General features: G+C 50.3%; 1 protein-coding gene across 1 annotated transcript; it reads left to right on the top strand.

The window, feature by feature from the left end:
• On the top strand, positions 1-25,823 carry SLC34A2 (solute carrier family 34 member 2). The gene is made up of 13 exons (XM_044225843.1): positions 1-84; positions 10,162-10,276; positions 10,377-10,511; positions 11,521-11,649; positions 13,081-13,224; positions 14,508-14,619; positions 16,970-17,165; positions 17,931-18,026; positions 18,444-18,564; positions 19,923-20,090; positions 21,478-21,594; positions 21,688-21,812; positions 22,844-25,823. Exons 2-13 carry the CDS (start codon positions 10,165-10,167, stop codon positions 23,468-23,470), a joined length of 2,082 nt encoding a protein of 693 aa, XP_044081778.1. The 5' UTR covers positions 1-84; positions 10,162-10,164; the 3' UTR covers positions 23,471-25,823.
• Positions 25,824-26,998: the final 1,175 nt, after the last annotated feature.

The raw sequence follows: 26,998 nt of genomic DNA, 5'->3' as shown, positions 1-26,998 counted from the left end.
ACCTTCGCTATATATACTCAGGCCTCGGAGGCTGAGCTTCGCCTGGGTGCCTCCTTCGGTCCATTAACTGCGTGAGGAGCGCTGGTGAGTACCCGCCGGCCCAGGGCGCTTCCTTCTCCCTCCTTGCCCTGGAAAGAACTCTCATTTACTCTTCCCACACTTGATTCTTTCAGATAGCCCTCGATGTTCACCCCTCCAGGAACTTGGCTGGTTTGGGGCTGAAGACAAAATACACCTTCCCTAAATTATCAGATTCTATTTGTGTTCTCAGTGTGACTGCTTTTGCTGTTACAACTCCCACGAGGACGCTCTTAGTGCTGACCCTGTTATTAGTCAACCACGGGTGTGGGGGGTATCTAAAATTATACATATACTGAAATTCGTGGCTTGGGGAGGGGAAAATGGGGGAATGAAAGGGGTCACATGGGAATCAGGGCTCTTCTTTTTTTGGTCAGTTACTAGCAGTGTGACCTAAAGCAGGTGGCTATGAACCCGTGAGCCTTAGTGTCCCCCTCTTTGTGAGAAGGAAGGGAACTCTCTCCCAGCCTTTCCTGCGCTGAAAATTCTAGGTTTGTGTGGCTGTCCAGTAATGCCAGTCCCACCAGTGTGACTTCCATGGGTCACCATTCTTGTTTTTGGAGTTACTGATCTAAAGGAACTGCAGGATACAGTCTAGGTTGCTGGTCCCATCAGGGCAGGCTGCCCTCCTCATAGGGCTGGTCTTTTCAGCTTGTGTTGGGAGAACAGAGCCCACAGTTTTTCAGTGTTTGCAAAGTCAGAGGATACCAGGTGAGCAGTGTGGGGGGATGGCGTTCAAGGAAATATGCACAGGTGTGGTCAGCTTGGGAGGGCACCCAGCATCTCTAGGCCAGAAACAGGTGGCACACAGAACAGAATTAATTCAGTCTTTGGATTCCCAGAGGTAGGAGTGTTAGAATCAACTCCTTTTCCTTAGAGAGGTGGCAACTTTCTCAAATAATAATTGATTTCACGGAGGCAGCTTGTGGATTTCATCGCTCAGAATCCCCTCTCCCTGTTTCTATTCACAAGCAATTTCTGTGTTAGCTCTGCTTGGTTGGGACCTGTTTGTCTTCCTCTTGCCCCCACTCCTGAGCTCAAAGTTGTTCAGGGTTGGGCATTGAAAAAGTTGTGCCTGAGAGGAGCAACCATTATTTGAGGTTGTTCAGAGTGTTTGAATCTCTCTGCTCCTGCCAGCCAACCTGCTGATAATGATCTCTATTTTTGTAACTTCGGGAACCGGTGGCAGGAAGAGCACCTGGATGTTTAACAAATTGCCCCTTCCAAAATCCACCCCAAATCACTCAACCACCTCATGGAAACAAGTCCCCGGTGGTGGGTGGACGGACGTCTGGATTATAGCTGTTAGGCACTAAGCTGACATAAAAATAGCCTGGATTCAATTTAATGAAGAAAACAGCTTCTTGGGATCAGTGATTTGGAATAAACTTGTAACACCATTTTCAGCCACCTTCCTCCCTGCCTGCCCTCTTCCTCTACCCCCCCTCCACTGTAGGGACTGCAGAATGGCAGTATCAACAGGAAGTAGTCAGGACATCCCCACTGAATTCAGAAGTGCCCCAGAGTGCAAAAAGAGGGCTGCAGAGAGATTTCAGTCATGAGGGTTTTTAACCCCCACCCCCAACACAATGCACAAGAATTGGTATAGTTAAAAGGGAATGGCAGGATTTATTTTAAAAGTTCATAAAAGTACATTGGAAGTGCATCCTGAGGGTGTAGTTTGGTAATATAGCCCAGGTTTAAAGGGATAGAATAAATGTATTTTTAAAACCCTGTTCGTGCCTATAGTCAAAAGTCAAACTAAAGCCATTTGTGAATGCAAAGCCCAGACCAATTGCTTCCCTCTCCTGTGCCACGCACCTCCCCCCGCAACTACCACGCACCCTCCCCACCTCCAACTACCATGTCTTTGGGATTATTTTGCCTTGTGATGGCTGAAGGAAGCTGAAAAAAAAAAAGTAGCCATTGCCCTCTTGGGAATTTTTGAAGTCTAGGCCATTCTTTCAACGTCTGAAAGGATTTCTGAAGTGTGTTGAACATTGGACTCAGACTACCTGAGTTTGAATTGTTCCTGAGGGTGTAGAGTCTAGAACATGAAGCAGTTAATTTCTTTGTGTCTTGGTTTTTCTTCCCTAGGTCGAATTAGCATGAAAGTACAAGTGCTTAGAAGTAAATTTGCAGAAGGGAAGTGCATGTGAGATGGGACGGGTTAGTTTGTGTGGGGTGCTCCCTGCGGTGCTGGAGGCCACTGCCTGGGAGGAGACAGTGGGCCTGTCTCCTCTCTCTGCAGGACGCTGCCCTGCCTCTTCCCCCTCCCACCTGGAATGGCTGCTGCTGTTCTGAGTACAGGCGGCACCAGCACTGGTCTTGGTTGGGGAAGCTCAAACAATGCCTAGTGGAGGGGTTGGGTGACTGCCAGGTGCCCTACATTTTCCTGCTCCCCAGGTCTGAGAAGTGTCCTCTCCTTGGCCTGAGGAGTTCCTCTTGGCAGGCGGGGCGCAGTACACATGGGGACGTGGGAAGTCGAGCCCAAAGGGTTATTCTGCAGAAGCCAGTGCAGTTGTAGGGATGAGTGGTGGGGAGCAAGAGAGTAGGTGTGTGCTCAGACCCCACCCAGCCTCATGCCTAAGGGTTAAACAAACAAAAACTTTATGGGTATTAGTACCAAACAGACAAAGTGGATGACTTGATGCTTCTCTGCTTTTTTCTGGCAGGTAGCAAGAGAGTGCTGGAGTATGCCCTTGGGAAGGTAGGGCGAGGGAGCAGCTAGATCAGAGGATACCCTGGGGAGAGAGACTTTGGGGGGCCTCAAAGGTGCCAAAGACCCCAGCGGCTGCTCAGAGGCCCTTCCTAGAGAAGCAGGTTCAGACAGGCCGGTGTCTGGCACCGCACTGGGAGAAGGGCCTGAGATTCAGGTTGGGGCCTCTGTCCAGCTCATTCAGTGTCACCTTTTCCTGCTTAGCTGAGACTCTTTATTAAAAAGGTTTGGCCTCTGCTGAATCCAGGTCTCCGTTAGGCCAGAAGCCTTTGTGGGCACAGCAGCCGGTCATTCCAGCATTCTTGGCTGGCATCTCTAGCCCTCTAAAGGATTAAGTAGGAGGGACCCTTGCAGGGGGACTATATCGGCCAGCTCTCCTGCAAGTCCCTGGAGCTTGGTGGCACGTGGCTTGGAGGGAGCCCAGAGGATTCCTGGTCCTTCTGTCTCAGCCCCTGGCTGAGAGGTCTGTGGAAGGGGTCCCCGCTTGGGAACCGGCCTTCCTGGGTTCCAGTCCTGACCCCATCTGCAGGTAGGCATGGGACTTTTTAAATTTCTCTGTGCTTCAGTCTCCCTGTAAACTGGAAAGAACTTGGTTATTGTAAAATTTAATGAGGTCACGGATCACATAGGACACTCCCCCGTCACAAAACAGTGTTAGCGCCTGTCTCTTGCGCTTTAGGTTCCTTTATTGGACAGATATTAACAGAGGGTTTGCTGCTGTGCTGAGCACTGAGAAGACAAGCCTACGGTCTAGGGCACAGTGGCGTTTGGGCTGTGCCTTGTCCATGATGCAACTCATTCCACAGAGTTCTCCGTTCTTACTCTGCAAGGCCCTCTGCTCAGGGGCTCACGCAGGCCCATTTATCAGTCAATCCTGCAACAGCTCAGGGAGGGAGATGGGATTGTCCGCATTTTGGAGATATTGAAACTGAGGCTCAGAGAGGTTCAGGGTCCCACACCGTGGCAGGACTCCACAGACCAGGTCCTCACCCACTGCAGGGTGCTATCTTGGTGCTGTGTGCCGGTCGCTATCCTGGCAGCAGACCTGGCAGCTCCGGGGGCCTGGAGGAGGGGCCCTGAACAGTGGCCTCAGGGTCTATCACAGGCATTTGGTTCTAGGGCCTCCCTTTCCTCCAGAACCGCGGGGTCAGCTCACACGAGAGCTGGGGTTTTGCTGCCTGGGAAGGTGAGGTGAGTGGAACCTGTGTGCCCATGCCGCTGAGAAGAGCGATTGCAGTAGTGAAGACAAAAGAGTTCTAAGAAGGAGGCGTGGAGACATTCATAGTTTTTTTTCCGCCTTCTGAGACAAAGAGTAAAACAAGGGCCTGGAGGTGAATGAGGCCAGCAGAGGACTCACAGAGTAAGCTGGTATTTGAGGCCCGTCAGTGGGTAGGCGCCTTTGCTGGGAGGTCCTGTTCCTCTGCACCAGCGCAAGTGGGCGTCTACCTGACCCACTGCTCACCGTGCTCTAAGCGCCCTGGACATTAGACTGGGCGAAGTGTCTGTTTCTGTATTTGCTGGATAGTTGGTGATCACTCAAGAAATCCAGTCCCTGAAAACACAATTTAAATGGGCAAATAATCACCCTTCTGACATAAGTGGGGACGAGAGTTTCCCAAGTGGGGCTGCTGTGATGTTCAGGGCCCAGTTTCTTTTCCTTTTTTTTTTTTTTAAGATTTTTTTTTTAAGATTTTTTATTTATATTTATTTGTCAGAGAGAGAGGGAGAGAGAGCGAGCACAGGCAGACAGAGAGGCAGGCAGAGGCAGAGGGAGAAGCAGGCTCCCTGCCAGCAAGGAGCCCGATGTGGGACTCGATCCCAGGATGCTGGGATCATGACCTGAGCCGAAGGCAGCTGCTCAACCAACTGAGCCATCCAGGCGTCCCCAGGGCCCAGTTTCTTGATGCGGGTCTTCCATCCAGCAGATCTTGTCCAACCCAGCTTATGGTGGCGGGGGGGGGTGGTTTGGGTAAACTGCAGGCTTGATGTGTTTCCTAGTCAGGGACCTGGTGCCTCCCTTCAGCAAACCCTGAACGTGGACTCCTCCATTCCCAAATGTGAGAAGCACCGCGACATGTAGTCTACTGAGCACTGGGAGAAAAAGCGTTAACATATGGGTCTTGCCTCAAAGTTAAACAGCAGTAGAGAAGGCTGTAGAGATGTGCAAAGAGATGGGAGTATGATTCTAGAGTGAATTAAGATTATAAAAGGAGAGGTTGTAGAAGGTCATAATAGGTTTTCAAATTTTTCCTTTAAGCTACCCTGGAGCAGAATAAGTAAGCCAAGTATATGGGAACCCCTAGCAAATCTGTGAGTAGTTCAGAGTCGCCCCTTGCAAACTCAAAGCAATGTTTTGTGTCCTGTCATTTTAATTTTGAATTCAGAGAAGTCTTGTCCTCTATATTCCAATGTCCCTGATTATTTTACTGCAATAGCTGAAAACCACAGAAGGTTTAACAAGGTGTCAAACACTATTCTGAGAACTTTCAATACATAACACCCTTAAGCATAACAATCCTTCCTCGGTCATGTTATCCTAATTTGACATGTGGGGAAACAGAGAAGCAAAGGAACTAGCCCAAAGTCACACAGCAAATGGCATTGCTGAGACTTGAAACCAGGTAGCTGGGATGTGAAGTCTGAAGCTCTATAGACCAGTTATTCTCAGTCCCCAAGGGACATTTGCCAATGTCTGGAGACCTTTTGGGTTGTCAAAACTAAGGGGAAGAGGTATGTCGAGAATAGACACCAGGAATGCTGCCTCTCCTACGATAACACAAGATCGCGGGCACAGCAAAGCATCATCTGCTCCGAATGTCAGGAGTGGCAAGGCTGAGCACGGGCTCCATGTAAATATCCTGTGTCCAGTGTAAGTCACCACCAGGCACACTCTTCAGCCTACCTCCCAGTACAGGAGTAAAACCAGTGCTCCGGGAAAATACCTTTACATTATGGCCAAGGATACTGTAAATCAGGGTCCCAGCCTCACTGACTGTGTTTAAAAACTGTCCCTCCCCTGCCCGGTGACTTTGATCAAGTGGCGGCGTAATCTCTCTCTGCGCTCCAGGTTGTCCTGTTTGCAAGTGGGGATGAGCATGACCCCTTTCTCGCATAAAGATTGCAGGAGATATTACGTGTCATGGCCCTGCACAGTGCCTGGCACCTCGCTGGAGCTCGTTAAACGGTAGTTGTTATTAGAAATCAATGACTCCGTGTGTGGCGGGGAGCCCTATGAGTCACACAGGCAGTGCTGCCTGGCACATGGGGGTGGTCAGAGGAGCCCGTGGGACTCAGGCGGGTGTGGAGGGAGGGCTTGGACTGAAAGATGGGGGGAGGGCCTTCTGAAGAGGGGTGCTCCCCAGGCAAGAGCAGAGGGTAGCACCCTACAGAGAGGACTCAGGGCCCCAAACTGAGGCCAATGTGACCTGAGAAGGGGATCATTTAGGGAGCATCCGGCAGTAAAGAAATGGGGAGTCCCCATGCAATCACAGCTGGGTGCTGGCAAAGTTAACCCCTGGGAGGCACTGGGGCCCAAACCAGTTAAACAGGCTGCTGTGTGTTGGTTGGCACTGGGGCCCAGCCTGGTGAGGTGGCACGGGGAGCTGGAGACCACAAGCTGTGATGTTCCAGCTCGAGTCAGCAGGTCCTGGTGCTGGCTGGGTGTGGGGGCTGGCAGAGACGACTTTGCAGTTCTGGGTGGCAAACGGCGAAGTTAACGTTTGGGATGATGGGGAAGTGCCGACTGCTCCAAGGGGTCCTGAGGTGGCTGAAGTTTGATGCAGGTGAATGCTTTTGTGCCAAAAACTGGAGTGGCAGGTGCTTTGAGACCCAGTCCACCGAGCTGTTGGTTCCTCCCTGGGCTCTGCATGTGGAAGTGGGGCGCTGACTTCTACTGCCTGAGTGTTGCGGCATCTTCCGATGAGCCTGGTAGTGAGGCGTTAATCAGATACAGTGCACGTTTGTTGCCATTATTGCGTGACTCATCCCTTCCAGGAGCGTTCCAGACGTGGAGCTGAGAGGCAGGACCAACTCTGGAGTCAGACCCTCTCAAATCGTGCTGTGGACCTGTGCCAAGTGGCTCTACCCCTCTGAGTGCTTTGGCTCTCTCATCTGTAAAATGGGAATAACACTAACTCCTCTCAGGGGTGCTGGGAAGAGGAACCTTACCACTTGATCAGACAGGTTACTGTCCCAAGAACTTTTCAGAAATTAACTGATTGAAGCTGTCTAATAACCCAGTGGGTTATGGACTGTTATAAGCCCCAGTCTGCATAGGGGAAACGGAGGCACAGAGCAGTCGAGTGACTGCCTTAGTATCTGAGGCAGAGCTGGCCTGGGATTCAGAACACCTGACTGTGTAGTTACCCAGCCTAGCGCCTGACTGAAATGAGGATCCCCAAGATCCCCAAAACCCTGGGGCTAAGGATCTTGTGTTGGGAGAGTCACAGAGGTAGACCTCTTAGCTATGCTTCCCTAAGCATGGGGACCTGGCTCTGTCTTTTCTTATCTCTGTGCTGTTTCAAACCTGAGCCAGGTCACCTGCAGAGTGGCCTTGAGCTGAGCTTAGAGCTCTCTCCAACCAGCCTAGGTTGTTCTCCCCAGCCACCCAGCTCCCACCTCCCCTGCCAGGGCCCCAGCCTCATAGCTGCCTTCCAGCACAACTCCAGGAAGCCCATCCCCTGCCCCACCCCAGCAAGCCTTGAGAACAGCAGGGTTTGCCCCACCTTTGATGGTCAGCTGTAAGAAGGAATTTCATTGAGCCTGAGGGAGGAGTCGAACCTGTGGCAGGCACAGCAACTCCAGAAGGCCAGACGTTAGAAGCAATGTCTAGCCTAGAAACCAATTGAGTGGCCTGCAGAGAACACCCAGCCCAGGAGTGGCTGCCAGAAAAGGCTCGGGATTCAAATTGACCCGAGCTCACAGCTCTACACCCTGGGTCCTTGGGTAAGCTACCTAGCCTCCTTATCCCCCAGTTTCTTCATCTGTCTAATGGGAGAACAGTAACTCCCCGAATGGGTGGCTGCGAGGTTGAGCACAGCCAGGCTCAGTCAGTACAGGCTCTTGCCGGCCAGGCAGGTCCCAGCGTCCTGTGTGGAAAGCATGTGAGGCCGGTTGTGTGCCAGGCCCTGTGTTGGATGCTCGTTAAGTTGAAATGAAAGGCCTGGTTATGTATCCATGGAAGCCGGTGCCTGCAAGACATTCTTCCTTGTGATCGTGGAAGAACATGTCATGTCCTGCAGTTCGTTGGAAAAGTCGAAATTCCCTAGGCAGATGAAACCCCCTCCTGATGGGGACACCCAGAATCAGCTGAGGTCTTGGCTTACCAGGATGAAGAATAGTGCCACCACGGGTGTCCCCGAACCATCGCAACTTGTGGGTCTGGGGTTGGGCTACATCTCTTACGAGAATTTGATAATTTCATAGAGAGGAAGAATAGGTCCCCCACAATCCCATCAGCCACTCTGAATCCCAAGCAGCCGTCCCAGAGCCTATGAGAACATGCTGTGAGTAGGACAAAGAAGTACCTTTTATTCACAATTTAGCTAAAGCATTTTCCTGGTTTGTTTGTTTGTTTGTTTTTTTTTAATCTTCTTCTGGCTCTTTATCACCTTTTCAGTGGCATGCTGTTACGCCTCACAGAAGGACTATGGTTAATACAACAATTTCCGTGTTTTTACTTTTCATCTCTTGGACAGTGTGGCAACGCCTTTTCGGTCTGCATCCCGTTCATTCGGTCAATCCCCATTTATGGGGCCTTGCTGATGGTGCCAGGCAGAGCTCCAGACCCCCAGGATACAGTGAGGATCTAGACAAAGCCTCTATTTGACAGGTAGAGCTTACATTTTGGTAGGCAGGAAGTAGATCCATTTAAGAAAAATAGGAAAGAAGTCCGACCCAGATTCTGGGAACATCTCTTCAAAGAAGTGATCGGAACAGGGAGGTATTTTGTATTTTCTGGGAGAAAATGTTCCTAGATTCTTAATTCCTAGAAGTGAAATGGACTGGGTTAGAGATGTTTTTTTATTTTTTTATTTTTTTATTTTTTAAAGATTTTATTTATTTATTTGACAGAGAGAGATCACAAGTAGACGGAGAGGCAGGCAGAGAGAGAGAGAGAGAGGGAAGCAGGCTCCCTGCTGAGCAGAGAGCCCGATGCGGGACTCGATCCCAGGACCCTGAGATCATGACCTGAGCCGAAGGCAGTGGCTTAACCCACTGAGCCACCCAGGCACCCTAGAGATGTTTTTTTAAAAAGTAAAGCATTCTATAGTGGTGCTCCGCTCACTGCCTCTTCTCTAGCATAGCATAGTTTACCTAAGAAATAATTTTCTGCTGATCTGATGGTCGAAATTTAAATCCCTGTTCCATTTTGCATGTCTTGGGTTGTTAATGAGGCCAGATTCTTATTTTGTAGTATTTTAGCCACTTGTACTTTCTCTTCAGTGAATTGTTTGTTCGAGTCCTTTGTCCTCCCCTTGTCTAACGTGTGTCAAAGCACAAGGACCACAAGGAGTGGACTTCCAAGTGTGTCAAGAGCCACACTTCCTGTCTGTGTAAGCAAGAAAGGCTTTGTTGAGAAAATGGGTTATGAGGAAGTCTCTATCAAAGGTTGGAAGGAATGTGGTTCTGACAAAGGGTCATTAATTCAGCCGCATCGCATAGTCCTAATTGCCTGCCTGATGCCAGGCACTTTCTAGGTATCGCCATTAATCTCGTAACCCTGCAAAGTATGAAGAACTATCCACATTTTCTAGATGGGGAAACATTTATGTCTTTATGCTCAGGGATATGAAAGGACATTCCTAAACACACACTCACTGATAAGTGGCACCCCTGGGATTCAAACCAGCTCCGGCAGGTCACGCTGCTCACAGAAGACTCGGTGGTGGGTCCGGCAGGTAGAACGTATATGAGGATCTACACATACATTATGTCCCCTGGATGAGGTTCGGCGCAGACCTGTAGTTTAGAACTAAAAAGCAGATGAGGAACCCATCGTAGGGCTTGAGGACTTGGTGTTCCATGAGTGGAATATGGTTAGGTGTGCATCCCCTTGCTGACTGAAGGAGAGTCAAGACAGACGCTGAGAGAGGGAAGTGAGAGAAACCAAAGCAAGTTCAGCTGACTTGAGGCTAGAATGGAAAAACACTAAGATGGGGTCTGATGTAGCGACAGCCGAGGTGAGCAGGTGCGGGAGACCCAGAGGTGGAAATAGGCGTTCAAGAGCCCACACTTAGAAGTTGTCTGAGCACGACCCCCCTCATCTCTCCTGAATCTCTGCAGCCACTGGTTCTTCCTGACACAGCACCAGAGAGTGACGCCTTTTAGTGGCTGCTTCTATAAGCTCTGTTTTCTGTCCACAGGCCATGGCTCCTTGGCCTGAGCTGGAAAATGCCCAGCCCAACACCAATAAATACTTGGAAGGGGTCACCAGTCAGCAGCCCACCACACCTGGGAAAGGCAAGGAGATCAACAAAAGTAAGTGTTGCCCATCCTGCCCCACCTTGGCCTCTGTGAGGACCCCTGGAGACTCTGGTGTGACCCGTATTCTCATGGCCTCTGTTGCTTGTTTGGATAGATGACACCGGGAGCCCTGTGACTAAGATCGAACTTCTGCCATCCAATTCCACTGTGGCACTGATAGAGGAGCCCACCGAGGTGGCAGACCCCTGGGACCTGCCTGAGCTTCGGGACACCGGGATCAAGTGGTCAGGTAAAAGCAGGCAGGAGGGACTCCCATCAGTGAGGGTTGGGTTCACAATCTCCATCGTATTGTCTCCTTTGTGTTGGCCTCTTTCTTGCCCTTGCTCTGATGCCCTTCAAACAAAGGTCCTGGCTAGGGATGCCACCTGGCAGTCTTGGAGGCTTCAATTCCAAGCACAGTGTGAGGACTAGGGGGGCTTTTGTTCTCCCTCATTCAGTGAGTGTCCCAGTGTTGGAACGCTAGGCACTGTGCTGCTCCCCATGATCCACTGTGTGCCGACTGGCTCCCAGGAGCAGTGCTCGGGATGCAGCAGTGAACAGACGGGGTCCCTCACTGAGAGCTCCTGGATTGGGGGGGCTCCCCACCTAAATGTGGGCATCAAGGAAGGCTTGCAGAAGATAGACTATACAACCAGCAAGGCTGGTATGCAGGCAAATGCTGCATTTCTTTCCTGGGTGCAGGGTGTGGGGTCTGTATGCAGCTCAGACAGCTGGGAGAGAGGAAGTGAGAACTGCTGTAAGAAGGAGCAGAGAAAATTGCATCCAAGGACATAGCATTCCAGGATGTGTGCACGCCCCAACCCTCCCCAAGTGGAGCCTGTGATTGCTACCTTGTGGCCACGTTCTAGAAAGTATCCTGTGCTGTTTTGAAGGTGCTTAGGAGAGCCATTATCTCTGATCCCACTCTTAGCAGGTGCCAAGTGCCCTTAACTGCCCCACTCAGCAGCACTGGTTCAGCCGAGCGTGGAGTCTGGCTTGCCTATCAGTGCCCCAGACCCCATAGGACCCCTCCTCTCCAAAGCTGATCCTTTAGAGACACCTCACCACAGGCTTCAACTAAATGAACTAGAGTGGTAATTGCTTTGAAAACTGCAGTTATGGCTGTGTCCCATCTCTAGGCCTTGCTTATAGCCACCTGGAGGGGGGGTGTAGAAGGGAGAAGGGGGGACCTCTGAGCTCACTGCCAAACTTCTGAGTTTCGGGCACTAACAGACTTCATCCCTTTTCCCCTACCCCAGAGAGAGACACCAAAGGGAAGATCCTCTGTGTCTTCCAAGGAATTGGGAAATTTATTTTGCTTCTGGGATTTCTCTACTTCTTCGTGTGTTCCTTGGATGTCCTCAGCAGTGCCTTCCAGCTGGCTGGAGGTATGGATGGAAGGGACAAAGATCTAGGGTGAGGGGATTTTTGTGGTACTGGGTTTGCATGGTCACAATGCAGCAAGCCCTCTCCAGCTGCAGCCTCTCAGCCTGTTTCAGGGCAAGAAGTCCCCTGACCTCTTGTGAAGTCATACCCCTATTTTACAGAAGAGAAAACTGATGTCTGTAAAGGGGCTGTGACTGTTGGCTTTTTTAGGCCAGCAGCCAGGGCGAGAGCCAGTTCCAAGCTGTCGGCCTCCTGTGTTCATCCACGGACCCTGGACAGGAAGCTGTCTGACAGAGGGACTTATCTCAGGGATCCCTCTGTCTTGGGCCTCCCACCTGAAGAGGTTATTAGCTAGGAGTGCTCTTGAGCTAAAGCAACTGTGGAAAATTAGGGCTGGGCCTTAGCTGGAAAAGAACAAGGGTCCCAGAGTTGGTGGATCTGTATCCTCAGCAGTTATCAAAACATCTTCCAGGACTGAGGGTGGCTGTGCAGTGTGTGGGGGACCCAGGAGTGAGGTCAGCATGAGCTCCATCCCTTGTGTTCCCCCAGTAGGGGATGACACCGATAACCGGCACTTGGAATGCCACCTGGGGTCCTGCACTTTCCTTCCCAAAGCTCTTTTCATTGACGAGGAGCATCTGAGGCCGAAAGAGGTCATGCTGCCCAGACCTTCATTTCACAGCCTAGAGCTGGTACAGTGGGTTCCAAACTCAGATCCCAGTCACATGGAAGACCATGGATTTCTATACCCCATGGTGCCTTTTTTGGGAACTCCTCTTTTTACCTGGGAGAACTGGGGAAGGGGGCACTTGTGGGGATGGATGAGGGGCAGACCAGCCTCCTGGGTGCCACTGCCAAGTCCCTGGTCCAAGGCAGCATCAGCAAGGCGTTTCACTCTCTGAGTACCTAACAAGTGGCCTCCACCCTCTGGGCCCTGGTCTTCTGTAAATGGGTTGGGGGATGGATTGGTGGTCTTGGGCATCTCAGGCTAGGCTGGGGCTGGAGAATGGGGGTTGGATAAAGTGGACAGAGAAGAATGAGAATATCCATTCCTGGGAGATAAATCTGAACGGGGAATTAGGGCATCAGGAGACTCACTGACACGCACTGGGCCAAGTAGAGTCGAGGCCGTTGGTGACCAGAGAAGGCTGGAGGAGGGCTTGCTGTGGAAAGGAATGGCAGAGATGTGGGAGGCTACAGGGTGAAGGGATATACTGGGTGGTGGGGGTATACTGGGAGCTCAGTCACAGAAGGGGAGACATGGTGCCAGGGCAGCGCTGGGAAGAAGCCCATGGAAGTGAGTCCGGAGGTACCATCTGGGCTAGAGGCTAGCCTCACCCTCCCACCCCCCACCCAGCCCACTGGCTGTGTCTAGAGACTACAGTATACCCACTGCCCACCTAACATTCCAAACCGTGCATTGTTTTCTTCAGGAAAGGTGGCTGGACAGTTCTTCAGCAATAACTCCATTATGTCCAACCCCGTGGCTGGGATGGTGATTGGCGTGCTGGTGACCGTCCTGGTGCAGAGCTCCAGCACCTCCTCCTCCATCGTCGTCAGCATGGTGGCCTCTTCACGTGAGTCCAGGCACCTGTGGGCCCAGACGTACTGCAGGCATTTCCCTGTCCTGCTGGGAAGCCTGGAGTTTGTTCTGAATACATCCAGGCCAGTCACTGGTGTCCTCCTTTCTTGCACAACTATGACATGTCCTGCCTTATCCTGGGAAGCCTCCTGTTTCATTCCTGTGGTTGGGTCTGAAAATACAGTCCCCGAGGCTTGAAGACTCAGCTCTGAATTCTCTGGAACTATATTGTCCAGTCCAGCAGCCACTAGCCACATATGACCATTTAATTTTATTTAAGCTTAAGTTACTTTAAATATAAAAATTAGTTGCTGGGTTGTACTAACCATGTTTTAGGGGCTCAATAGTCACATGTGGCCAGTGGCTGCCGTATTGGGCCATGTAGATGAGAGGAACATTTCCATCACTGCTCTGTGCTAAGAATAAAGAAATGTAATCCCATCACACGTTGGCTTGGGGACCACTGAGCTTGGGAAGCCGGCATTCCGAACTTGAACGTGCTGATCGTTTTCTCTGGGTAAGCTGGGATAGAGGCTTGGTTGGGGGAGGGCAATTTGAACTGGTTAATTTTCAGCACAGACCAGCATTTTTAGCAAAATTAACTAGAACTTTCTTGGGCTAAATCAGAAAAAACTTATTCTTCAAAATAACTTTACCTTTGGGGCACCTGGGTGCCTCAGTTAAGTGTCTGACTCTTGATTTCAGCTCAGGTCATGGTCTCAGGTGGTGGGATTGAGCCCCGGGTTAGGCTCTGTGCTCAGTGTGGAGTCTGCTCGTCCCTCTCCCTCTGCTCCTCCCCTGGCTCATGCTATCTCTAAAATAAATATATAAAAATCTTAAAAATATATAGCTTTGCTTTCATATGTTAGAACATTGTGGTAGTGTACTAACTTGTCTTAGAAAAAGAAATTTTCCATAATAAATACACAAGTCCTTACATATTGTTTCCTGTTGTCGCCTGAGCTGGCCTTGCACCTGTAATAGGGAGGTTAGAGAAATTGAGAAAGGCACTTGTAAACTGGGCTCCACAGAAGGGCTTCTCTGTGGAGTCTGCGTATGTGCTGGACATTTTTTTTGGGTACACGTGCATATTTCTGTGAGCCGTCCCAGCTTGCATCAGATTCGTAGCCTGGTGCTGACCCCAAAATCATGAGGAAAGGCTGCTTTGGCAATTACCAGCTTGACTGAGGTCATCCTGCCTTGGGCCACATTGGGAATGTGGCCAGGCTGTCTTTCTAAGCTTGCTAACTCCCTAACCTTCTCTCTCCCGTTTTCCAGTGCTGAGTGTGCGTGCAGCCATCCCCATTATCATGGGGGCCAACATTGGGACCTCAATCACCAACACCATTGTGGCGCTCATGCAGGCAGGAGACCGGAATGAATTCAGAAGGTAGGAGCCTCAGAATCAGCTTTTGCTGGGCCAGATCCTCATAACTACCTTTAATCAGCCAGTGCGAATATGCTGGTCATTGCTAGAGCTCCGAAGTAGCCGTAGTAGAATGCAACTGGGGGTTGGGATCACATACCTACCAGCTGATGAAACTCAGCTCCGTGGTCGGCATCGCCAGGATCACTGGCTGTCTGTTACCTTCATTGTCCAAAGGACTAAACCCAGTCCTACAGGTAAATGCTTAGCCAGGTACTTGGCATGCATTCAAGAGCTCCCTAAAGGCAAGCCCTAGCTAGAAGCTTCCCTGCCGTGTGGTGTAGTTAAAACAAGGCCAGTTAGGATAGGATTTACTATCCCGCTGAGTCAGAAATAATTAGAACCTCCTAAAGCTTCCTCTTTTGGCTGAGCTCAACCCCTGCCACCTTCCCTTTGTACTTCATCTGCATGCCAATAAAAGGCAAAATACAGTTTTTGTGGGTGCAGAAGATCGGAAAATGGGGCGGGTTGAAACAGGCAGAGGGTACCCCTTCCTTCCGAAAGGTTAATGGGAAAATGAAGCACGTTCTCAGCCTGCCTTCTGACATATGGGCTTTTTCCAGAAATTTTAAAACAGAAGTACTTTGCGTGGCGCAGTCTCCGCACAGGTCGGGCAGACAGCAGTAAGCTGATGGGTCATCAGCAGATGACATCCCTCATTAGCTGGTGAACTGGCAGGTGGCAGAGGTCCTCAGAGCTGCTCATTTCTGCTCAGACGCGGCTAACCTTCTTTGGTCCCTGATGAAGTGTCCCAAGGGTCTCGAGAACGGATACAACATTATCCAGGGCCGGCTGTTAATTTGATCTTCTCAAGAAGCTGAATAGACTTTTCTTTGCCCCATTTCATTAATACAGAAACACAAAGAGGTTAAATAACTTCCCTAAGGGGCATGGCTGGGACTCAGTCTAGGTTTTCTTCCAGATTCTGGGCTCTTCACTGCTACATATAAAATATAAACTTGCCAAATATAAACATGATCTATGAAAGTGGCTGCACATAGGAATAAAATTGAACTAGCCCAGCCCTCGTTTGGATTATTTTAATAGATTGTTTTCAGTAATGTCTTTGGAGACATGCATCATATCATTCTTTCCTGGTGGTTTGGAACACCTCGTGAGTTTTCAGAAAAGTAATGACTATATCCGACCCCTATAAGGCTCTTAAAACATTTTGCCAAACAACTAAGAAATATTTGCATCACTTTGTGAAGATGTCTTAAATCACCTTCTCTTGGAAGAATAGGTTACGTTTTTAAAATATTAGCTGATATGGAAGGTAAAGATTTGTACTTCTAAGTAAATAAATGTAAATAAATTTTACTACTAGTGAAGTTAAGCATTTCCCACACAGGTTTATTAGCTTCTGTCTGTTCAAGTCCTTTTTTTGGTTTGGGGTGGTTTTTTGCACATGCAGATGTTGTCCTGTTTTTTGCTTTTTAAAAATTTTACTTATTTTTGAGAGAGAGCATGAGTGGGGAGTGAGGGTAGGAAAAGGGCAGAGGGAGAGGGAGAAAAAGGCTCCCTGCCCAGTTCCATGAGCTCTATCCAATCCCAGGAGCCCGTCTATGGGGCTTGATCTGATCCCAGGACCCTGGGATCATGACTTAAGCTGAAGGCACGTGTTCAACCAACTGAGCCACCCAGGGGCCCCAACATGCAGATACTTTTTAAAGGAAAACTTTTTTATTGAGGAAAAACATCTCACTTGTTAGTCTGGAGATAGGATGGAATTCAGGGGACCGTGCAAACCTTCTCAGATATAAATTGTAGTGTATATTGACCTGTTTTCTGTGCAGGCCATTCAAATGGTTCATCAGAGTCTCAAGATTTTAACAAAGTTAAGAATTCAGTTGATGGCTTTGGTCACCGTCATACCACTGGCCCTCAGCTTTCCAAAGGAAGATTGTCCTCAATGGCGTGATTCAGAAGTGGTCTGGATGAATCACGGAGCTCCTTGTTACGGCCATAACCTGTCTACTTCCCTTCCCCCCCCACCCCCTGCAGAGAGAACTGAGTGCTATCTGGCTTGGTGGGGAAACCTCTGCTGGGTAGTGGGAGTCCAGGGGTCCTGGACCCAGCACCCAGGCAGTGGTCATCTCTTCCTCTATGCTTGCTGGCCCTCAGTTTTCTCATCTGCCAAATGGGGATATTGATATCAACCATTTGGGAACTGCTGTGAGAATGTGAATATAGACAGAGAGGTGACCCCCCCGCGCGCCCCACCGGCAGATAATGCCATCCATGACCTGCCTAGACTGGTACCTACTTGCTTGTTGACTAATCCAACTGTTGGCTTGGGTTGGGATTCTTATAGGGCTTTTGCAGGAGCTACTGTCCATGACTTCTTCAACTGGCTGTCTGTGTTGGTGCTCTTGCCCCTGGAGGCAGCCACCCATTACCTGGAGACCCTAACCGATGTGGTGGTGGAGACCTTTCACTTCGAGAATGGAGAAGATGCCCCAGCACTTCTGAAAGTCATCACAGACCCCTTCACCAAGCTCATAATCCAGGTAACTCAGCTTCCTTCAGAGAGGGAAAGGAAGGAGCTAACTTCCCCCTTTCCCCCTAACTCCCCTCCTCTCCTAACTGGGCAGGGATAGTAGAGAAGTATGAGGGTCTATAATGCCTCTGAAAAAGGCCATGGGAGGTGTGACTCTGGGGACACTGGGTATCATAACTGGCCTTTCTGTTTTCCTTGACTTTCAACATATATCATCTTTATTGGGGTGGGAGCGTGTGACAAGCGCTTCTCAAAACTCAAAAAGACTCCATTGGACACTTCGGGCCATTTTAGTCCCCCTATTGACTTCAGCACCCATGGGCTCATGGGAAAAGTATTACCCTACTCCTATCCCAAGAGAAAGGTTGCTGTCCTTCCCTTCCATCTTGCCCCTCTGCTCCCTAGGGTCATTGAAATATTACTAAAATAAATTTTAAAAGGCTTTTTGTGGTTGTTGCCTTGGAAAATGGGTCAGTTTTGACCTTGCCCCTTACCACCCTTACTTTCTGGGTTTTGCTGTCACCCAATGACCATCTGTTGTGTGTTTCCCAGCTGCCAGCCTGTTGTTGATACGATCATTCCTTTGTCCAACACCTGCTACCGTCCAGGTGCGGTGCTCCATCCTGGGGGTGCAGATGGAGTGAGTCCTGACACACTCCAGCAGGGCCTCTCAGTTGGGCTTATGTTGTTGAAGCCCCTTTAGTAGAACCTTCATGTGGGTCCCTCCCCAGTGCTGAGGAGAAGCTTACTGTCTCCCACCTGTTGTCTTCCTCAGTTGGATAAGAAGGTTATCAGCGAAATTGCAATGAATGAGGAAGCCGCCAAAAACAAGAGTCTGATCAAGATTTGGTGCAAAACTTTGACCAGCGTGGTGAGTTTCTAAGAATATTGCTAGGTGGGCAAACTCTTGAACCTGTGCTTAAGGCAAAACTTGTAATGCAGTGTGGGCAAATGAGAGGTAAGAGGAAGTAAATATTGGCCTGTGAGAATCCTTAAGGAAACAAGTTTTTGAATGCTGGATGGACAGATAATGCAGTAGGACAGACCCAGCCCATTCTGCCACGCCCCGCACTGCAGATACATTATTCCTGACTTATAACTTTCATGTCTCCTGGCTTACCTTTGGCACCTGTGTTCCCACTGATGGAGGGACCCGTGGAACAGTGCATCACACGTACAAACACACGCTGATGTGTGTCTCCCTCCTACTTGCCACATTGCCTGCTAGTCCCCATCAAAAGTGCATAGGGTGGACTCTACATACCATTTCTCAATGTTTGTCATTCAGACTCAAATGAATGTCACTGTCCCTTCGCCTGAGAATTGCACCTCGCCTTCCCTTTGTTGGTCGGATGGTTTGTACACCTGGACTATCAAGAACGTGACCTCCAAGGAGAACATTGCCAAGTGTGAGTGGGTCTCAACAGAGTGTTGGCCACGGGGATGGGTGCTGGGGGCTGCTGACAGTGTTCTTACTCTGCGTGAAGCCCAGTAAGTGAAGGCGCACTAAGATTCACTGAACACCAGCATTATTCCAAGTCACGAACTATGCACTTTCACAGCAGCGGGAACTAAGTCTCAAGGACAGATCCAGGGTCCCACAGTAGGGGGCGGAACTAGGTCTTGAGGCCCAGTTCCTCTGGCGGTCCCATAATGCACCAGAGCTCAGCAATAGGTTCCGGAGTCCTCCCTCGGGATGCATTGGTATCCTCTGTGCTCTAGGGAGGCACCCACCAGATTTGCAGGAGATGCGGGGCCCACATGGAACAGAACAGATACATTGGCCCTAAAATCATGAGTCCCTGCTGTCCATTAGGCCCCCTTCAAGACCCTGGAGCCAAAGCCCTGATCAAGGCAGTGAGCCTATGTGATGCTCTGATTCTTTAAGAAGCTAGACTGTTGCCTCTGGAATGTTGGCCCAGACATCTTTAATTCTTTTTTTTTTTTTTTTAAGATTTATCTATGTATTTATTTATTTGACAGACAGAGATCATAAGTAGGCAGAGAAGCAGGCAGAGAGAGGAGGAAGCAGGCCCCCCGCTTAGCAGAGAGCCCGATGTGGGGCTCGATCTCAGGACCCTGGGATCATGACCTGAGCCGAAGGCAGAGGTTTTAAGCCACTGAGTCACCCAGGCATCCCGACATCTTTAATTCTTATCATTCCTTATCTGCCCATGTGTGTATCTCTGCTTCTCTTCCTCTTCTCCCCACCCTATGGCCACATTCATTCTGAGCAGCAAGTATTTTAAGTGTGGTTGACCTCACAGTGTCCATGAGTTCATCACCTCCTGTGTTCTTGGTGCTAGCCATCCATCAGTAAAACTATAGAATCATGGGGCCATGCAGGACTTACAAAAAAATAAGGAGGCTTCCAGTTAGCAGTAGCTCCAACTCTGACTTGTCCATCCTACCCCACTTTGCTCCTCAGACTCTCCGTTTTAAGTATCCTCAGTTTCACGAGTAGAACATTGTGTGGGAGTTAGCGGTAAAAGAATGCCCAAACTAGCTCTGCGGCTACAGGATTTCACCTCATGTTCTGGCCTTATGAAGCTTCCACTGGACAGAACAGAGCCTCAGGGTCACACCTTGCTGTAGAAGGCAGCTAGGAAGTGTGGTCTTTGTTCTGGGTTGCCATAGGTCAAGCTAACAATCAAGATTCTGTTACTGTCATACAGAGAGATGTTGAGGGAATGAGTACCAACCTGTGGCCTTGGCAGGGGGCGGAGGGAATGGCCCTCCTAACAAGGGCTTTCCATGGTTTTTTCAGGCCAGCACATCTTTGTGAATTCCAACCTCCCGGACATTGTTGTTGGCACCATCCTGCTGTTAATCTCCCTGCTGGTCCTCTGCGGCTGCCTGATCATGATCGTCAAGCTCCTGGGCTCTGTGCTCCGGGGACAGGTGGCCATTGTCATCAAGAAGACCATCAACACTGGTAGGTACCCTCACCCCCCCACTCCTGCCAATTCTGGGCTCTCTAGGGCATGACATAACTATGGCTGCTCCTGGTGTGGGGTGACTCCTTCAGATTTTTATCTAGCAATGGCCTCTGCATGGAGTTTCTCTCTTGGATCTGATAAACTGAAGAAGTTGAGATCCCATTTGCCCTTGAACTCTTCCTTGGTGTCTTGGGTAGAGTCTGGGGAAGTAGGCACTAGCTTTTGTCATGTTCGAAATGTCCTGAGGAAGAGGGGGCTCAAATCCAGAGATCTGTGAGACAAGCCTTCCTTCCAGCAGGTTTTCCTATGCCCAGGCCTTTGGGCTTTGTCAGGAGCCCTTAGGAAAAGGGTAATGGATGTCTACCCTGTTCCCCACGTCCCTTCAACTCCTGGGAAGAAAATGTGATCATGGGTAATACGTCAGCATCTCGAGGCAGCCAGCGCAGCCCCACTGGCCAGGAGAAGCTGCTGATGAATATGGCATCCTGGCCGGTGAGAGACTGCCAGGCCAAGGACATCACCTCCATGTGAAACCTCAGTGAAATGGGGCCAAGAATATCTGCCTCCCAGGGTTGTCCCAGGGTGGCCATGTGGCTGAGCTGGGTCACTCTGGGCACCTGCTGGGTGGGCAGGGTCTGAGCCATATGGGAAGTCCTGAGAGCTCCAAATGTGGGACTTTGAGCTGCCCGTCCTGCCTCCATGCTCCTTCACAAAAATGGAGGATCTATGGTACTGGGAGACCAGGCCAGGCAGAAGAACAGAGGTCCCAGTGCTCCAAGTGCTTTGTGGTAGGAAGGTGGTTATTTGGGTGGAGTCTTAGTTCTGCTACTGTAACAAATTATCCTAGGCTCAGTAGCTTGAACAGAAATGTATTTCTCAGAGTCCTGAGGCCTGGGAAGTCTGGGCTGGGTACCAGCATGGTCAGGTTCTGGTGAGGTCCCACTTCCTGATTTACAGATGGCCGCCTCCTCACTGTGTCCTCCTATGGCATTAGTAGAGAGAAAGGAAGATCTCTGTTCTATAAGGGCACTAACCCATTTATAAGGACTCCACCCTCATGAACTAATTACCTCCCAAAGTCTCCACTTCCTGCTATAATCACACTGGGAGTTAGGGTTTCAACATCAGAATTTTGGGGTGTGTGTATTTGCCTTCATAACATACACACACACATTCTTGGCTCTACCATCTGAATATGCAAGGGGAAAGGATTCTAAAAATCCCATTTGTTAATTTCTGGCCATGGCATTGGGGAGGCTGCCATACAACCTGACCTTCTGGCCCAGCCCATGCCCCCCCAGATCCTCTGGAGGTGCCAGCTGGGCCCCCAATCCAGGCCTCCTTAGGAAACCTGTGACAGCTTTCTTTACCTCTGTCTCCTAGATTTTCCATTTCCCTTTGCCTGGGTGACTGGCTACCTGGCCATCCTCGTGGGGGCAGGCATGACCTTCGTCGTGCAGAGCAGCTCCGTCTTCACATCCGCTATGACCCCCCTGATCGGTGAGTTTCTCCTCGGCTTCCCCATCTTGTTGCCATTACCATCTCGCATCATCCCCTGAGGCTGATACTCCAGTTTCTGTATCTTCCCACCAGGTATTGGTGTGATCAGCATCGAGAGGGCGTACCCACTCACGCTGGGCTCCAACATCGGCACCACTACCACCGCCATTCTGGCTGCCTTGGCCAGCCCTGGCAATACCCTGAGGAGCTCACTGCAGGTTAGGAAAGGCTGTGCAGGCTGGGGGCTCTGGGGGAACTAAGCAGCATTTGTGGGCTTGCAAGCAGATGGTTTTGAACAAGAGCCAAGTTTTTCTGTGTTCAAAACCATGAGACCACTCCCATCCCTGGTGGTGGTTTAAACAGGCGGGGTGGCCATTACTTGTTAGCAGTGGGAAGAGGATTCAAGAGGCATAAATACCACACTACCATCTCCTTGCTCTCCACTTGGGGAACTCTGCTTGGACACTGGGAGTTTGCTTGTGCTCTGGGCTTAGAATGAGGCGGACCTGCTTGGATCAGCTCGATTACTTGGACAAGACCTTTGGCATTGGCATTCTTGTCTTGCCTTTCCAGGCTAAGTGACCTTAGACAGGTGACCTGACCTTGAGCATCAGTTCCATCATCAGAAACCCGGGAACCGTATCTCATTAGGATTATTCTAAGGAGCTCATGAGACTCTGTCCGGACAGAAATCCGAGTGTAGAATATAAATTTGAGCCACCCACGTAATTGGAAATTTTCAGTAGCCACATTTTAAAAAACTAAAACAGGGAGATCCGTTTTAATAACGTATTTGATTTAACTCATTATCCTTTCAACTTGTAATCGATTTAAAAGCTGGTAACGTGTTTTACCTTCTTTTTCAGACTAAGTCTTGGACACTAAGTATGTGTTCTGGACTTGCAGCCCATCTTATGTAGACCATGTGGGCTGGCCACGTGGTCATGTGCTCAGCAACCACACACAGCTAGTGCTTAATGTATGGGACAGACTGGTCCCGAGCCCCTCTTGTGATGCCTGGCACCTAATAGGCACACGGGGAAGGAGCAGAGTGTGGCCTCAGGAGCCAGGCTACTTGGGCACAGAGCCTCCCTTCCTCCTCATGAGGCGCATTCTGAACTGTGCTCTGAAGACCAGGAAGACCCCTGCCTCTGCTCAGGATGCCTTGTAGACCAGTAGACCACCCTTCCATCACCCTGACTCCCCCAGGCACCAGACCCACTCACCTGTCCTCTCTCTTGTGTTGTAGATCGCCCTGTGCCACTTCTTCTTCAACATCTCGGGCATCATGCTATGGTACCCGATCCCCTTCACCCGCCTGCCCATCCGCCTGGCCAAGGGCCTGGGCATTGTCTCCTCCAAGTACCGCTGGTTTGCCGTCTTCTACCTGATCTTCTTCTTCTTCCTGATCCCGCTGGCTGTGTTCGGCCTCTCGCTGGCCGGCTGGCCGGTGCTGGTGGGCGTGGGCGTGCCGATCATCTTCGTGATCCTCCTAGTGGTGGTCCTCACTCTCCTGCAGTCGCGCTGCCCGCGCATCCTGCCCGGAAGGCTCCAGAACTGGAACTTTTTGCCCCTGTGGATGCACTCACTGAAGCCCTGGGACGACCTGATCTCCCTGTTCGCCGGCTGCTGCCAGAACCGCTGCTGTCTCTGCTGCCGGCTCTGCTGCCGTACGTGCTGCCTGCTCTGCGGCTGCCCACCGTGCTGCCGCTGCAGCGGCTGCTGCCAGAACCTCGAGGAGGAGCCTGAGCTGCCCATCAAGGTCCCCGAGGCCTTTGATAACGTGGCCATGAGCCGGGAGGCCCCAGATGAGCCCCCGCAGGCTCAGGGGGAGGCCGGGGGCACCAGAAGCATCGCTAGCAGCACCGCCTTGTAGGGTGGCCCGGAGGTAGGGGGGGTGCCCCCCAGCAGCCCATTGGTCTCCGCGGGCCCTCCTCTGCCTGGCGGGGAGCCATTCCTCCTCAGAAAGCTGTTCACATCAGCCACCTGCTTTCATAGCCCTTGGCCTGGTAGCCTGCACAGTGGCTCCATCTCGGTGCAGACTCCCGAGCTCCTGCCTACAAGATGTGCTCAGTAATCCTGAAAGACTGGGACAGAGAAGGCCTCCAGATGATCACACTGGCCAGCCTTGCCCAGCTGGCTGGCTCCACAGAACCCATTTTTCAGACTCCAGCAGTCCTCTTCCGAAAAACCCCTGAGGGAGGGATTTATGGAAGGTTCTCCAAGATGTACATGTTACGTGCGTATGTGATGGTGAGAATGCTCTGCCATCTCTCTTATTTACCAAAGATTTGCCTCAGCCAAGAGCAGTTGCCCCCAGGAGCCCTTGCCCCAGACCAGACCCCTTGGGTGGGGAGGGTGTGGGAATAGTGTAATTGTGTGGAGACTTGGTGAGGACCACAGGGTGGGCCTTTACCCTTTGCCAGAGCTCCCCAAGTCCCTCGTTGGGTGTCTTCACCTAGACAGGTGTGGCTCACCTAAGCTTCCTTGCCGTGGCCTTGCCCAAGTTCTTAGGGCAGGAGCTGCATCTGAGCTACCAAGAGGTTCAGGGTGGACTTTGGCTCCCCTGTTGGCTCCATCTTTCTGAGAAGTGAATGGTCCAAATCCTGATCTGGGCAGTTGGGAGGATGAGAGCTAGGGAATGGGGAGCACTGGGGTAGAGATGGTTTATCTGGTACAAGAGCCTAGGGCTCTTGACTTGGCTACTCTAAAAGCCAAATTGATCATCAGGCCAGAGCCCAGTGCTACCCTCTTGATCAGATAAAATTGCCCTCGTTGAGTCTTTTGGAATAAGATCCGAAGCCCCTCTGATCCCCTCCACTGCTGCCACCTTGAATCCCAGGAAAGACATGGGACAATTGTAGCTTCTGTCTGCCTGCTCACTCCCCGTGCAAGATAGATGTCTGAGTCAGCTTTTTGGTCGGCAGCTTCCATTCATCCATCTAAGCCAAAAAATTTTCGAACATTCTCTCGCGTTCCCATAGATAGGCAAGCTCCAATTTCCTGCCTTCTCTTCATGCCTGCGGAGATCCAGCCTTTTTCTCAAAGGGCAGAAACCAGGGCATGGCCAGACAGCCCCCAGAACGGTGATCATCAAGTAGCATTAGGGGTCCGTGTGTGGCTGTAGGTCCATGGGCTGTGCTGCTCCTTGCTCCTGATGCCTTCTCTGTGCCTTCGAGAGTGGCCTGCTGTCCACACCTACTCCCTCCACCGCTTCTCACTTCTCACGCTGAACACTCCCAGTCTGCCCCCGGGAAAGGGAGGGAGCCTCTGAGGGGTCTGGGGGAGAGAGTTCCGCACAGCCTCACTCCCAAGACCCCATTCTCCCCCATCCTGGCTTATGTGCCAACTTAGCAGGTTGGGATGCCGAACTGAGCCGCCCTCTGACCCTTAGCTCCTGTAGATACCAGTTCCCAAACAGAGCCATTTATACTCGTATATTTATAGTCGCACATCTGTACAGCATTTTTTGTAAGTTACGTAGTAAGTAGTAGTGTGATTTGTGTTTTGTAGTGCTCTCATTTGGAAATGAGGCCGGGTTCTACGATGAAATAGAAAGAAAGCACCTTTGTATATTTCATAATACCACCTTTTCAATGTGCCTCTGTAGCTGCACCCAGGGCCACACGCCCTGTAAATATGTATGCTAAGCCTGGGCAGGGCTGTGGCCCTCTTGCACACTGATTTTTTTTTTTTAATTGGATCCTTGTACCCGTGTTGATTGTAATTTTTTTTTTTTTTTTTTACTGGTTGTGGGAAGGGAGAAATAAAAAAAGACAAATCCAAAGGGCTCTATTGCTTTTCATTCCAGAGAAATAGGGGCCTCCTGGGTCTGTTTCCTAAAAACATTGGGGTCTCTTCAATATCACGACCCACCTCTCCATCACCGGGGTCAGCTGCATCATCTGTGGGGCCCCTGGTTCAGAAGCAGAGGGAAAGTGCCATTATAGGCACTAAATATAAAAGCTCTCCTTCCTTCAGTGATCTCTCCTAATTTAGGGCTTTTAAAGTATTGTTGGATAGTGCTTCTAAGATTTAAATTTTAATTATTAGCATGTATGTTATGATTCATTTTCATATCATGCAGTGTCCATTTTAAATGTAAACATGAGAGCTTTCAACTCACACATGGGATTGCTGAAATCACACAACTCCTTTTGTCGCTCGTACGTGTATCTTGTTCTGCCAGAACAGCGGGAATGCTGCATAAAACTCCATTTTTATTTCTCCTCTTGATGTGTGCGTGTCTATGTCCATCCATACCCTACCTTACTGATGAGTAAGGATAATGAAGAGAAGAACCAGAGGCTGACCTTTCCTTTAATGTCATCATTCCAGCCTAGATGAGGAAACATGAGTGGGGAGGGGTAAGATAGAGTTCCTCAGTCTTTTCTCTTGCGGTGCTTGAGGAAGGTGCTGGTTTGAATGGGAAGTGTGTCCTCCTGTGACTGTCGGTATCCCGGGATACTCGGTTGCAAACTTAATACTTGTACTTGGCTTGGGGTCTTGCTGCCCTTAGGCTCGTTGTGGGTCTACTTGAATTCTGTGCTCAGGGGCATTGCCAGTGGGCTGTACGAGTGGGGTTGCAAGGGACTGTGGGTACACGGATTGCCCATTAAGCTCCCACACATGCTCCGTTGTCCCATTGGACTTCACAGACGAGCCTAAGTTAAAAGATTTGGATTTTCAGGATGCTGATGGCAGAGCACTTGAGCCAAGGATGAGGTCCCTCTTCATGTGAGGTCCTGTGAGACTGCAAGCTCAGGAAGATGGCCAAGCCCACCAACACCCCCCCCATGCCAGTCAGTGTTAAGGAAGAGTTGACTGAAATAAATGTGTGTAGAAGGACGATACATCAGTAGTACCTCTCTAGAACAGTGGAAGCAGGTGCAGAGGGCTAAGCTGGCACTGTAGGGTGGTCATCCACTCAGGGTTGGGATTACCTGGAGAGCTGGGTCCCACTCTGGTTTTGTCATTTACTAGCACAACAGTTAACCTTCCTCAATGTCAATTTCCTCATCTGAACTACAGGACAGTAGTGCATGGCTCCTCAAGATAATGAAAACCAGGTAATAAATCTAACTATTCAGCCCAGGGTTGGTTTACTGTAAGTGTTTGGTATACGGTCATGCCTCAAGCCATAGGACACCTGACATGCCGAGTACTGGATGTACTTGTCGTTGCTTGTGTGCGTTTTTCTTCTTTACATATTTCCATGGTGACAAGGCAAGTCAGAAGAGCTATCAACCCAAGACCCAGTGGCCAGACTGACCTCGATTCATTATCGGGACAACGTGGACAAGCGTCTTGTGATTCACTTCCAAAGGGACTTGGACAATTGGAGGGTCGGGGTAAGAAGCAGCCAGGAGACAGGATGCAAACAGGGACTTAGCCCTTTGGAAAC

This window comes from Neovison vison, chromosome 11 (assembly GCF_020171115.1).
Source record: "Neovison vison isolate M4711 chromosome 11, ASM_NN_V1, whole genome shotgun sequence".
Taxonomy (NCBI): domain Eukaryota; kingdom Metazoa; phylum Chordata; class Mammalia; order Carnivora; family Mustelidae; genus Neogale; species Neogale vison.
This window is presented reverse-complemented; position numbering and strand designations above follow the sequence as displayed.

What these genes read in the sequence shown, in the direction of transcription:
- SLC34A2 (XM_044225843.1), top strand. Translation starts at nt 10,165, where the DNA reads ATGGCTCCTTGGCCTGAGCTGGAAAATGCCCAGCCCAACACCAATAAA. An exon ending in CACCGGGATCAAGTGGTCAG is followed by an intron (nt 10,512 to 11,520) that starts GTAAAAGCAGGC and finishes CCCCTACCCCAG; the next exon opens with AGAGAGACACCAAAGGGAAG. An exon ending in TGCCTTCCAGCTGGCTGGAG is followed by an intron (nt 11,650 to 13,080) that starts GTATGGATGGAA and finishes TGTTTTCTTCAG; the next exon opens with GAAAGGTGGCTGGACAGTTC.